The sequence below is a fragment of the Colossoma macropomum genome, unplaced genomic scaffold (assembly GCF_904425465.1).
Source record: "Colossoma macropomum unplaced genomic scaffold, Colossoma_macropomum, whole genome shotgun sequence".
Classification (NCBI taxonomy): Eukaryota; Metazoa; Chordata; class Actinopteri; order Characiformes; family Serrasalmidae; genus Colossoma; species Colossoma macropomum.
Window position 1 is genome coordinate 26,363,060 of NW_023494801.1, and position 15,138 is coordinate 26,378,197.

General features: G+C 38.5%; 1 protein-coding gene across 2 annotated transcripts in view; it reads right to left on the minus strand.

Moving 5' to 3' along the window:
- The window catches only part of nfkb1 (nuclear factor of kappa light polypeptide gene enhancer in B-cells 1), a 60,637-nt gene that overhangs the window by 42,600 nt on the left and 2,899 nt on the right, over nt 1-15,138 (minus strand). For both annotated transcript variants that reach the window (XM_036590345.1, XM_036590346.1), the window contains exons 2-3: nt 14,773-14,813; nt 12,783-12,864 (exon numbers count right to left, since the gene is read on the minus strand). In XM_036590345.1, coding sequence (XP_036446238.1) covers nt 12,783-12,864; nt 14,773-14,808 — 118 coding nt within the window. In that variant the 5' untranslated portion in view covers nt 14,809-14,813. The remainder of the gene's footprint in view (nt 1-12,782; nt 12,865-14,772; nt 14,814-15,138) is intronic.

The following is a 15,138-nucleotide window of genomic DNA, read 5'->3' on the forward strand; positions in this document are numbered from 1 at the left end:
CATTGTTAAAATTTCCACCCCGGAGTCCATATACATATACATAAGCTTAGCTGTAACAACAGCCCGCTCGGAATTCAATGTTTCTGTGATATCACATCACAAAAATCAACACATTTACAAATATCTGCCTATTCAGCCTTCAGCCGTTTAGCCCTGCCCACTCATACTAAAGTTATAAGGAGGGTTTCAGCCCGGACAGCATTTCGAATGAGGTGCAATACAGGGCAGCCAATGATAACAGAGTTTATCTACATATATCAGTCTTAAAGGGCCAGTAACACAACAGCTAAATACTAAAGAGAGGTTGGAAAATAGTCCGAAAAATGAACTACGACTGTTTTTGGTATCTGAAACCAGTGAGCAAACTCAGTGAGCAAAATAAAATACAAGAAAAATACAGGATATAGGCCCTTTAATACAGTCTTTCAGGGCATGCGAGCAGAGAACAGAGTAAATGGAGGATTTCACATCGGTTAACCAGACAAAAGGGACACGGCTGCTGATGAGTAAAGGCTGAAGTACTTTTACTGAGTTCACTACGCTGAGGCTGGTATTCAGCAAGTCCATTCATGTGTCGGCTCCGTGTGTCATTCTGAGACCAGCTTTCATTTCACAGCGAGACAGTGTGGCTTTAAATAGCACGTTTTCCATTATGAAACAGAGATTTTTCACTGAAATGGCTGGCGTTTGCTGTTTTGTGTTCGCAGTTTAGAGAAATCCAGGCCACATTTCAGGAAACACGTGTAAGCGTGCAGTCATTCTGAACAGCCATGCTAATTTTAGATCTCACTGAGGCTGCAGTGTCGTAGATCAGGGGTGGCCAATACAGTTGTATATCATCAAGATAAATTAAGTCATTATACACTGAGTACATTATAGATATTGTCAGTACTTTCAGAGCACAGAACAACTACATGCATCAAAAAAGGCCTATAGAGAGCCTGTAAATGACAACAACAACTACTGCTTATTAACCACATAGTACCATAGTAACAACTACTCATAAGCCCAGTTTATACCTGGTATTAAAGGGGAATTCCACTTCCCCTTTCAAAAATTCTCCATAATTAGATCATTCAGATGTGAAATGCTGCATTCTAGAGAACAAAACAGAGTCAGAATTGCTCACAGTGGTGGCGATAGGAACCAGACGTCCACCCCTAAAAAGTTCCATCACAGAAAGCTATAACATGAAATAATCCATATAATGCCTGACGGCTAAAACATTTCCCAAACATCTTTTACAATAGTTTTGCAAAGAGTTTTTTGCCTAAAACATATCTTTTAAAGTCCATTCGTAGTGGAGAGGTAAACGTGGGCCGTCCTAAAGCAAAAAAAGTACCCAAAAAACCTATTTTATCAATTTTACCACTATTTTACCATCACCAACCAACACTGCATACAAAAACTAAGAAGACACATGTGGTGTCACTGGTCATTTTAGATAGTAAACAAAATGGCTATATTTCAGTTGTAGACATGGTGACTCCTGGCTCCTATCACCACCACTGAGAAGAAATCACCAAGTTTCTCTAAGTCGCTAAGTTTCTCTACAGTGAAACCACTCGGAATGATCTCAACGACTGAATTATGCAGAAATTTTAAACAGTGGAATTCCCCTTTAACACTCATCAAGTGATCACTTGTGGACAGTGAGACGAATGGCCGTTTACACCTGGCATTTCCATGTGTCCTGAATCTCCAGTGACCGCTCATGGTCAGATTTCATGTCTGTACTTAGCACTGTCCACTTGATTACGCCAGGTGTGCATGGGGTCATAGGTTTTAGAGCCCTTTTTTAAATGTCTGCTAAGTACATTTTGTCCATTTCAACTTTGGAAATCACAGAGAAAACTAAATATACATATTCAGTGTTTCTCATATGACAGAAACAAACCTGGGGGGGAGCACCACGGGTGGGGTGGGGAGGTTATTGAAATTGTAGCATTTGTTTACTCATTCAAGTAAAGTGAAGGTTTATTAATGACCACAGGCTGATCAGGGACACTGTGAGCCAATGTTTATTCATTAAAATATAAAACATTTACTCTCTGAAAACTGTTAAACTGGGCCGAAGTTTACTTGGGTGGTCATCGATATACTTTGGGGGATGTGGGGGGCACCCAAGCATAGCTCATGTGTGGGAAACACTGATATTGTGTTTAGTGAAAAAGGCTCGAGGCATCATGTTATATTTTTATCATATTGCCCGCATTGGTCTTGAACGATAAATTGGAACGTGGTAAAATATTGGACACCAAAAATTTCATCCAAAAGAGGAAACCTTGACAGAAACAGCCAATAATAATCTCTCAAAATCACAATAAATATGAAGAACACAAACAACTAGTGCCATCTGTACCCTCAGTTTTTGAAATCACAAAAAAAAAACAAAAAAAAACAAATGATACTGCCAAAGTCCCAAAATATAGCTAAATAAATAATGGAATTGGATGACCAAGCATTCTCTGCTGTTGAGGATGCTGGACTTCATGGCACATCCTGTACCCTACAGACTGTAATTATTTTCACTTGATTTTATGTAAACTGTTCTTCTTTATCATCACCTGTTTTCTTTTTTCAGCCCACTGTGTCCTACATTTTGGTTTCGGTTTCGACCAAAGAACTTCATCTAGAGGCATCATAAACAATCATTGCATTTTACACTAATATCAAACAGTTCACAGGCAGATGCAGTGAGCAGGGAAAGAGCAAACTGTTGCTGTCGGAACAAAACCTCATATCTCTATTTTTGTCATTTTTCACATAAAAATTTTGACATTATTTGAAAACGCCTGTTGCCCTTTACATTGTGTGTAAATTTCATGATGAATGGACCAAAAGAATTGGTCCAAAATGATGTGTAAAGATGTCTGGTTCCATTGACTTACATTAAAAGTAAAGTATGTTTTTTTCCTTCTCCTGTAAAGCCACTATTCTGGAGATATGAGGTTTTGATCTGTCGGCAGCGAAATTCTGAACATCACTGTCCGACCTGTTCAGAAGGTTTTTGGGTCACGTTTCATGGCATTCTGCCATGTTCATATTTTGCAATCTTCACTTCTGCAACCACGCCGGTCATGCAACTGACAACCATGCAAAGCACTTTTAAGCACAACTGCTGCTGGATGCTTAAAGCAACACTGACAGATCTGACGATCACTTTTCATTCAGAGGGTGATACTGACCTGTTTTGCTGCAAACTGGATCTGCTTGTGTACACTCATATGATGAGTGGCGCAAATCTCAAACCTCAAACCTCATGGTTAAATCTAATTACGATTCTTTGCATCATGTGCATCTTCAAACTGTGAAATTTTATCTCAGGTTATTTTGGGAAGATTCAGAATTAGTTTTATATATAAACATGACTGAAAGAAATCTGTACACAGCACTGAAATATAGACAATAAAAACAATACACCACATTGCTTTAGTATTTTTAGCAATTTTTGTGCTTGGAAAAAACGTTTGGCTGAACTATGGGTCAAAAGCAATAGTTTAGTTAAGCTTTAATTGATTTATTCAGTAATGATGAGGCGTGGCAGATCTGCATACTGCCCAACAGGAGGTAATGACTCAGGTGGTTCCAGCTAAGGTGGGCAGAAGGACCTGACTGATAGGAAAAATCGATGTCACTTATACCTACAAACTACTGATTAAGACTGTGAAGTTTGAAATTCCAATATTTGTCAAATTCAATTAAAAAAAATGCATATTCAATTGTAGAAGCTGGTCACACACAATGGCTACAAAAAGCATAGAAGAACAGGCCATTGCTGACCATAAATAAACAATTATAATGATCTATTTTGCTTTTAATTGGGTGTTTAAATGTACTGGAATATTTTGTAGCTGTTGGAACCAAACCTTGAAAAAAAAAGAATCTCCAAAAAAAGCATATTTACAGAAAAATGTTCTTAACTTACAATGTAAGTTATTGTAACAAGATTTTGATCAAAGTTTTGGAGCATCTTCATTTGTCATGAAATTTTGACACAGTATAATGAAAATATCAGCTGCTATCTATATGTAATAAAAAAAAGAATAAAAAAAAAAACAAAAATGGAGATACAAGCTGATGATCTGCAAACATTCTGAGTGAAGAATCTACAATCATATGCAAATCTTTGAAAACCCCTGCATAAGACATCCTCTACAGGAAATAAAGTTAAGTATGGCAATTTTTAGTGCACACCTCCTATTTATTTGCTGAATTTGACATATTAAGGAAAAAAAAAAACTTAAAATATAAAAATGTTCCATAACTTTTGCACAGGCTACATTTTATGTCCTGCTTTTTTCCCCCCCAATGTGTTAATTTTAGAAAATAAACAGTAATCATGCATTAAAATGTGCAGAAGTGGGTTCTCTGTAGAGGATGTGTTCACTTATTTTCACTTAGAAAATCTACAAAACATATAATCTGACCAGGGGCGCACAAACCTTTGCATATGACTGCACTTTTAACGGTAATAGATAGAAATACATTCTCAAGAGTTTACTGACCGGTCTGCTCTAGACAGCTGACTTTTTCTGAAAAGTCATTGCTTGAATTGAGGACACTTCAGCGCTCTAAGCTAATAATTAGCTTGTAGATGCTTTTTGCAGTGTGCACACTGTTTCACTCATGCAGCCACTCGCTGTTTTAGCTTCTACAGACAACAGCGCCATCAAAAATATCTAAAAATTCTCAGAACTTAATTCCTTCATTAAGCTTTAATTGACTTGTTATGAGCAGGTTAGGTAAGTTGAGGTCATTAGGAACTGTCAGCTGATGAAAAAAACAGAGCATAATAAATTCTCTGACTCTTCACACCTTTCACTAACACCCAACAACCATGGACTCCTCTAAGCTGCTGGCTATAGATCAGCAAATAAAATTAACTGATGCACACAAAGCAGGAGAAGGCTGTAAAATGATATCCAGCTTCCAGCAGCTTCCAACCTGTAATTTCCACTGTCCGAAATGGCATTAAGAAATGGCAGTAAAGGGGAACTGTGGAAGTTAAGGCGGAAGGCCAAGAAACCTCTCAGACAGAACTGCTTAAATGTTAGTCAAAAAGGCAAAGCAAAACCCCCATATGACAGCAAAGGCTGGCACAGGAGTGGTGGTACACCATACTACTCTGCAGCACTGCTTCCATAAACATGATCTGCATGGAAGGGTCATTAGAAGGACACTTTATCTGCGACTTCATCACAAAAGTCTAAAGTGTGTAAAACATCTCAATAAATTAGAGGCTTATTAACAGAAATAAGTGCTGGGGACCAGTGAAGTAAAATGAAACTCTTTGGCCACCGAAGGTAACAAAGGAGCAGTATTTGATGACAAGAACACCGTGCCAACTATTAAGCATGTGGGTGCAACTATTATGTATTGACGTTGTTTAACATGCTGTGCATGCAAGATGGCCCAAAAACATCACAGAACTAGAAATCTTCTGCAAAGTAAGAGTGGGTGAAACTTCCTAAAACAAGAATCAGGATGCAGTGATGCTTTAACACCCCTATGTACAGTGTTAAGTGTAAAATGTCTGAGTTTGGTCAGTCACAGCTCTACACCATCTTCTTGATCTCTAGCCCACATCGCTACAAAGCATAGACAGAACTTCGACAGGTGGTTTTGTTGCCTGGAGACGCATGAAACTGAGTTTAAGTTGCCTCTGAGAATTTGTGCTTGCTTAGAGGAGCAAGCCTCTGCCTCTTCCTGTGAACAGGGACACAGTTCTGACCACATCCTCTCCACAGCACAGCGCTGTCAATAAGCGAGCTCGCGTACCGAACCCGCGCCGTTGCTCATCAACCCTCGCAGCGTCCACTGCACACACAAACTAACACTCAGTTGCTCACAGGGAAGAAATGATGCAATCAAGCCCACCACAATCCCCTGCTAAAATTAGGAAGAGTGTGTGGCAGGGGTGGATGATTTCGTTATCGAGATAAATACATCACTGTAGGTTATGGTGGGTGTATCAGTATTTCTAGAACAGCGGACAACTGCATGTACTGTAGAAAAGACAGATTTAGACCAATTACAGAGACCCTGACAACGGCGGCAACAACAACGGCAACAACAACAACAACCACCATACAGTGTACAATGACTACACAGTAATAAGCTGACTGGATGTCAGTCCATCATGAAATCATCTAATTTTATTCATTTATTATTTTTACCAGCTGTTTTGTTTGGGGCCGCACAATGACATCAGAACCATAAAATATACGGTATAAACATATATAGTAAACGTATAAACATATACAGTACTGTGCAAAAGTCCACCACCCTTAATTTAGTTAATTTGCATTCATTCAGTACAAGTCATTCATTTTTCTGAGGCGATTAGATATAAGATAGTCCTCTTGCACAAGAAAGAAAAAAGTCAAAAGAAATTAACAGGAGATTCCAAAACTGGAGTTCTAAAAAATGATTTAAAAAGCGGAAAATGCGACTCCTAACAACCACATGCAAGACCTGGTAGACCACCAAAACTGTCCCCATCAGAACAGAATGGACTTGAAACCTTCACACCTTAGAAAGTGTGAGAGATTACCTGGATTGTGAAAATGCAACCAGCTTCTAAGACTAAATTTTGGAGGTGTGGAAAAAACATCACCGCTGATTTCTTTGAAAAACTGAAAGAAAGCCTCCTGAAAGGAATGGACGCTGTAATAAAGGCAAAGAGTGAACATACTACATATCGCTGCGGAACAAAACCTTGTATCACCAAAATGGTAACTTTGCAGGAGAAGGAAAAAACATATTTTACATTTAATGTAACTCAATGGAACCAGACTTCTTGCCAATTATTTTTTGGCCATTTCTTTTGGTCCATTCATCCTGAAATTTAGAAGAAATGTAAGGTGCAACAGACATTTTTAAATCATGTCAAAAACTGAAAAACGTCAAAAATGGAGATACAAGGTTTTGTTCCGACAGCAGCGATATGGACAAATCTGACATTTTTAGTTGTTCCACCAGCTGAGAAGACTTTTATCATATCTGACACTTTCTAAGGACAGTTCTTGACCTGCCTAACCAGTCCTAACAATTAAGGCCTAACGACATAAAATGAGTTCTGAGACTCCACAAGTGGACTCTACAAACCTTTGCACATGTCACAAACACTATGTTTTATTTTTTTTTTATTTTTACGTTTAGCAAATTAAAGTCTCTGTACCGAAGTATCTGTGCATTAACAGAATATGCGATTTGGCTAGGGGTGCCAAAACCTTTGCACACAGCTGCATGGTTAATTACTGACAGCACCAAACAAAAATGACTTTTTAAAAGATATTAGGCAAATAATTAAGAAAATAAGAGGAAATTTCACATTTGTGCGGAGACAACAGGGAGTTAAACAACGTTCAGGTGGACTGAATCAAATCTGGAACCACATTTCTCGATAAATCAGCTGTCAATCGGCACGCTGTGCTGTATTATTTGCTGGCAACCACTTTCACTGCAGAACGTTTTTAGAAATCTCAGCTTGTTTTGACACTTTGGGCCTGAATCATGGTTAATAAGTCAAACACGGACCGATACAAGCCTGTTAGTCTTATCTGCTGAAGGTTTCCTAAGGCAACTGCACACAGATGAGGCGTGGTTCAAGATCTTCAACTGTCTGTCTCACGACAAACAGAGAAGTGAAAGGATCGGTCAGAAAATAGAACTGGCTCTGCATTTCCTCCACACTCCACACTCACGGGGTGTGTGTGTGGTATCGTACGCTTTAATAAGTTACTGTGCTGAGGAGAGATTCAGGCTTGAGCAGCTCGTTTAGCTTTGTGTAATTAAAAAAGTCATTGTGAAATATTCTCTGTACACATGCTGAACGTTACCGCATTAAATTCCTGTTGGAACAACAATTTTAAACCGTAGTTTTCCCTAATCCACTTGCCAAGACCTCAATTAGTCAGAAGCTATTAAAGCGCTTAACGTCAGGTGAGTCAGAGCAGGTGTTAAAGCTCAGCCGTTACGAAAAGCTGTAAAAAGACAGGTATAATGGAACAAAGTCTGCCTTGTACTGGGAGCTCATAATGACTGGGCATTTTTAAGTGTAAGGACTGTAATGACATGAGTAATTTCACACATTAAAGAGCCCATATTGTGGAAAAATGTGTTTTTTCTTGCTTTTTTACACTGAAGTGTTTGATGTTCAATGTAAAACACTGTTAATGTTTCAAAATGTACCATTCAATCTTTATGGAGCCTCAAAAACAGGATGTTTTGAATTCACTATATTTATGATGTCACAAAAGTCAATGTGAAAATGAACTAGTTATGGGCGGTATGGCCCAAAATTTATATTACAGAATAAGTTAAATTTTTGGTTACAGTATATCTCACAGCATAGTGCTGAATCCTTGAGTAAACCCACATTTGGTCAAGTTAACAGTGGCTTATTATTCTGGGACATTGCTTCACTTTTTAATAAGAAATATTAAAAGAAAGCAGTAAATCTTAAACATTTCTAAACACAAAACTGAACAATACACAGACAAACCTATGTCAGTATTGCTCTCTAACAATGCACCGCTGGCCATGGCACAAGTTATCTGGTAAGTTTTTGCTTGAATTGTCCATTCCACCTTAAATGAAGCAGCAGTTACATTAAGGTTCCTGTACAGGTGGCAGAATGTAACTGCTGGAGGAATGGAAAATTTGAATGAAAAAAACTTCAGCGTATTTCTCAAGTTATCTGTCTCATGTGTGCATCCCACACACTCGAGCCTCCGACCCTCACACACTGCTGAAGTCATTCACGCTTCAGTACCAGCTAGTCCATGACGTGTTGTCGTCTGACACAGCTGACAGATTTAGGCAGCTTCTTAGGCGCTAAAAGAGGAAACAAGCAAGGCAATTGCCCAGGTGGCCGTCTTAGGCTAAGGCTAACCCCAAAAGACTGGCTGCAACTTTAGTCCACTGCCTCGAAAATAAAGCTGACTACTTTAGATGAAACGGACTAGTGGCAGGTGATCGAGGGTCTGCGGTGTGTTCATTTCCAATTGAAACATGATCCCCTTTTCAGCCATTCAGCTAATGATAGCGTGTTGCACTGGGCCTCATTCCCTAATACCTTCCTAGGCTTTTTCTTAAATTTGTTCTTGAGAAAGGTCATAAGAAAAAGCGAATGTCAGAATCTTCGTGAAAATTGCATCAGTGGGTTTTACGAATAATTTTTTTCTTAAAAACGGTTCGGTGAATGAGGCCCATTGTACGTCAGGTAAGCTTCCAATATAGAGTTTATATCAGATGAACCAGTATACCGCCCACTACTAAAATCAACCTACAGGAGTTCAGCTCCGCCTATTCACACAGAAGTTATAAGCAGTGTTTCAGCCTGGACTGCTTTCTGAGTGAGGTACAATACAGGGCAATCAGAGCACAGATCATTTACATATACATATTAAAGGCACGGTAAAGAAAACAGCCCGGTCAGTTCTAAAGGACAAAGAGAGGCTGGGGAATGGTGAAAGAAAAATGAATATGAATAAATATGGATCTGTTTGGTTTATAAAACAACATAATTGGCCAATTTGTCAAATATTATTTGAATATCGTCATATCGCCCTCTAATGCACTGCAGTGAATAAATGAAACAAGAATACTTATAAAGTGATGCACAATTGAAATCAGCCAAGTTCAGGAAAAAAAATTCAAAACATATTTAACAGAAAATCCAACAAGCCTCAACAACTAAATATAACATCCATTTTTCAGTCCTTAGTCTGTTCACTCTTCTACGATTCTTTTTCAGAGACTTGCTTTAGTCTTTCAAAGAAACCTGCAGGGATATTTTTCCACGCTGCAAAGTTCAGTCTTAGGAGTTGGTTGCATTTTCTGCTTCTCATAATCCAGGTAACCCCAAACACATTCAATGACGGTGAAGTCTGGACGCTGGGGTGGTCAGTCCATTGTTCTGAGAACACCAGCAACGTCTTTGTTTCATTTGCAAGTTTTCTATATCCTTTTCTTAGTGGCTTCTCAACAGCTACACATCCTTTCAGACGCCTAGCACTGAGTTGTCTTCTCACAGTGGAAGGATGGACAGAAACTAGAGTGAAGCAAGAGTGGAGCTTGATTGTGGACAGTTCTGACGGGGACAGTTTTGGTGGTCTATCTGGTCTTCCAGGTGGTTGTTAGGATTTTCATTTTTCCTACAAAATTTTTGGATGTTTTGGAAACTCCTGTTTTTTCCACTTACTTTCATTTGCCTTTCCTCTTCCTTATGCAAGTGGATTATCTTATGTCTTTAATTAATAACTTGTACTTTATGGCTGTTTTGTCTGGAAAGTAAATAAATGAATGGTGGTTTCTAACTTTTACACAGGACTTATGACTCATTGCGCTAAATAGCCAGTCACCTCTTACTTTCAATGTAGCTCTTTATTTGATTTCTTTAAACAAGCAGTTGATTTTTAATTTATGAAATAAAAACGCTAGTTTGGCCTCGAATCGATCGAATGGCGTTATTCGTATTGCAACTTTGGCTCATGAAAACTGAAAATGTGCTACTTTGTCAGGTGTTCACTTAACCCACATAGTGTGAGCTTCAGGTTAAAAAGGCTAACAAACATCAGGTGAAAAACTCCCACTTTGGCTGTAAAGAAACCAAACTGGAATCAGCCACAAAAATGTCTCGGTATAACCAGCGCATCTCTATTACTGACACTGACTTCTATGCATTTCCACTTCATCATCTAATCATTGCAGCCATCATGTTTAAGAGACCTTTACAAGACCTACAGCTTGTATAAACAGCAGAACACTATGCAAAGAAAGGCATCACTACTCACTTAACCTTAAGTATACATCCTTTACAGACACCTGCCAAGATAAATACTAAGCAACCTCTGTATAGACTTACATTATATAGAACAGATCTTACACAATACGCACAGCAAACTGACAGCACCTATAAACACTGCAGGTACTCAAGAACAGTGTAGCAGTTTAGCTACGGCTGCTAAAGCTACTATGATTAGCCAAAAGTGAAGCGCTGCCCGAAAGCCTCAAGCAGCTTGACCACTTATATATAATGTTTTATTTACGAGGCTAAACTTTGCAAGATGGCCATTTTAAAGGGCCAATATCATGAAAACCTTCATTAAAGCTTAAAAACAATACCATCTCCAGTCCATGTATGGAAGCTGCAAAAACAGCCTGCTTTTGAATTCCTTGTTTTCGTGACGTCACAAAACCAATGCATTTTACATATATCTACCTATACAGCTTACAGCAGTTTAGCCATGTTCACTCACATTTAAGTTACAGGGACAAGGACATTTCAATAATGGTAACAGTTACGGTCTGGCTGATATGAAAATTTCCCAATATCAATACCGATATTAAGCCGCCAACATTTCTGATAATCGACAATACTGGCTGATGTAACTATAGTTAAAGATAAAGCAAAATCTAGTGGTTTTGTTAAACAGTGAGTGTTTATATGCACTTAATAATCCGATCATAATAGGATTCCTGCAGTTATCTGATTATTCAAATGGTTCATGTAAACCACATACGCCAATTTCTAAGACTGGAATAAGGTCTAGAAATCCGATTAAGAAGAGAGCTGGATTTTAGTTCAGTAATCAGATTTCTCAGTGCATGTAAACACTTACTCTGATTTCTTTCGGGTTTCTCAGTCTGCACATGTGGGAAAACAGACTGCTGTACCGGAAATAAGCGAGCAGCTTTGCCGCGAGACTGATTACTGTCTGACTCACGTAGACCCGGAGTTTCCCCATTATCTGATTACTCGAATGCATGTAAACGCATTGATCGGATTAGACAAAATCTGATTTTCTGCAGTTATTGGATCATTTAGTGCACGTAAACGCACTCAATGTATTAATGACTGGTAGGACTGTAAGCTGACAACTGTGAACTATCAAATGATTCTCGACTGTCAAACACAAATAGCAGAAAGTCTTAAACAAAGTGAATATTGTAGTAGATGCTTAAAAAAGGGTTCTTGAAAGGTCCTTTAGTATAGGGAAACGTTAGGCTACATATACAACAACAATACAAAGAGCCATTTGAATGTTTAAATGGTTCTTCTGCATGATGGAAAACTTGTATGTGGTTCTTCAAAGAACCTTCTGAAAATGGTTTTATGTAGCGCCACTAGTGTTGCAAGTCAAAGAACATTGGTACTCCATAGAATCCTTTTCGCTAGTGCACCAAACTATTACACTGCTCAGACATTCTTTATACTTATTATATCAGAGGCATCTATTCATTATAATGTAATATAACGCTGTTGTCTTATATCTTTGAATGGACTTATAGCAATGGTCCAAAATTACTTGGAATAAAATACCTTTTCATTGACTTCCATTAAAAGGTAATGCCATTTTTTCCATCTTCTGGAGATAAGAGGTTCTGTTCCGACAGCACCAACAAGCTTCTTATAAATACTGGGGCTGTTCTAAGTGCTGATAAGCTCATGGAACATATAAGCTGCTGAAACTGATAAACAGTATGGGCCCTGGTGAGAGTGAAATTTCACACACAGAAAAACAAGAAGGAGCTGTCACACCTTGCTCTGGGAGTTGCCTCAAATATCAAACAAAAGGCGTTAAGCAGCATGTGTCACTGCAGCTCGTCTGGTTCTTCCTATATCGACTTTTTCCGAGTTGGCCAATTAGTCAAAATACCCATATATGGGAGCTTTTACAACTAGAACTAATTTTAGGTCCGCTAGTAGAGTACTTGATTACGGCGTGGCTCGTTGCTCATTCATGCTCTGCTTGGGAGTACTGCACTCTTACCTATTCTTGGTGTGTTTGTGTGTGGAATAGGTGGGAAATGTGGGTCCACTGCGTGAATCCATGGTTGCCCAAAGTCTAAGAACTAAACAGAGATGAAAAAAAAAACATGATATTAGATCAGCAATACATTAACATTTCACTAGCTTTCCAGCAGAAACCTTGTAATTACAAAGAAACAATGAGTTATTTTGTTTCAATATTGATTCATTTGAAAGTGTTTAGCCATTTTAAGTGATCCTGTTGACTCAAGAGTTTAGAAGTTCAAAACGATGCAAAAATAAGATACGCAAAATTTGAGAAGGTTTTTTGAGGAGCTGTATTGCATGCAACTGCTGCACAACATTACTATGAAAATAAGTGGGAGACAGATGATGTTTTAAAGGGGAACTCTTTACCCCCAAAATGTCTGCATACTTAAATGGCTAAGACGTAAAGTCATTCAGAGAGGTTTGATGTGAAGTACGCCATTCTAGAGAAACTCACACACCCAGTTCACAGCGGTGGTGAAAGGAACCAGACGTCTGAAGAGTTTAATACCTCTAAAAGCCTTCTCATAGAAAGTTATTACATGAAATATGCTGTCTGAGGCCTGAGACATTGTTTTATGATGGTTTGGAAATGAAGGTTTTGGCCTTAAACATTTTTGTTTTTATTTGTTTATAGCAGAGATGTACATGTATGCAAAATTGATTTTCCCCTTAATCAACATTACAAATTCTGCGTGTGTATTTTCACTGGTGGTTTTGGATAGTAAATAAACTGGCTACATTTGCTTTGCAGACATCGTGACCCCTGGTTCCCAACACCACCACTGTAAAGTTGGTAAGTTTCTCTACAATGCAGCATTTCACATCAAACTACACTGAACGACTTTGCACCTTAACCATTGAGTTATGCAGAAATTTCGAAAAAAAAAAAATCTTCCAAATTCCCCAAATACATGCTTTTAAAGGGCTACATTTCTGCATAATTTGTTCGTTCGTATGTAAATAACGTCATTCAGAGTTGTTTGATGTGAAATGGTTCACTGTAGAAACACTTACAGACTCAGATTTCTTTACAGTGGTGATGATCCAGGGGTCTCGATGTCTACAGCATAAATACAGCATATTGGACATAATTTAATGCAACAGTTTTCTGGGAAATAGCTTTTCAATTCAGACGTGCGGTTCCTATCACCACCACTGTGAACAATGCTGACTGGGTGTGTTTCTTTAGAATAGAAAATTACACATCAAACAACTCTGAATGACTTTGATGACATATTAATGACTAATTAACGCCAAAATTAGCAAAAATCTGAGGAATTCCCCTTTGAGCAGGCCGATGGGCAGAAAAAAATCTGATGCGAGTGCACAGCACTATACAGAATTACATACAGAAAAGCCCTGACTTTATTCACTTTAGTGGATCGATAAACAGTTTTTCCATCTCAGGATTTGCAATATGCGACATTTCGTCACTGGCTGTGCCCAGGCAGGTGCCAACAAGCAGCAAAAAACAGAATCGAAGCACACGCAATGAGACCAGAGCTGTAAAAATGTTCAAAACTGCAGTCACGTTCTTTTTTTTCTGAGCTCTCTGCATGCAGGCCATACCCCAGGATCTGGAGCTCGACTATTCTTTGATGTCGAGCTGAAGGTAAGCTGCATCAACCACAAGAGGCAGAAAAAAAAAATGCAAACCTTGGCAGCTTTCTAAGAGACGCTTCCTGTGCGATGAGGTTATTATTCTCACCATTAGACTTTTTAAATGTGGTATATCTACTATTTAAGTGATCTCTGATGCAAATACTCCTTTTGGCCATTCATGCACAATGAATTATATGCAAAGTGCGCAACAGCCTAATGCCCTGCAGAGTAAAAGAGCTTCCATTCTAAAAAGCACTACATTCACAATCTAAAAAACAAGCATCTTTACAAAAAGCACTTTTTCTACTAGTGGTTAATGCTGCACAATACTATGCACAGTCTACAGATTTAGTTCCCACCTCTTGATGCGCAAGATAAGGATCCTCTTCCGTCATGGTTCCTGTCAAAGGAAAAAGAAAGCATGATTCTACTTCTTAGGGCTGCATGGTAATATTAGCATATGTTACAGTAGCAGAGGATTACTCCTTTTTAATATAAGAGCGTATCAATAAAGGATTTGACTGATATCAACTGTCCATGTTATGGCAGACCGCAGGATGAACATCTCACTTTTTACATATTATACTACACTTATTATAGTGTAAGACATGTCTGAAAGGCTTAAAGGGGAATTCCACCTTTGCATTGAAAATTCATGCATAATTTAATCGTTAAAAAGTAAACAAAGTGGCTCAGAGTGGTTGGACATTGAATGCTCCTCTCTG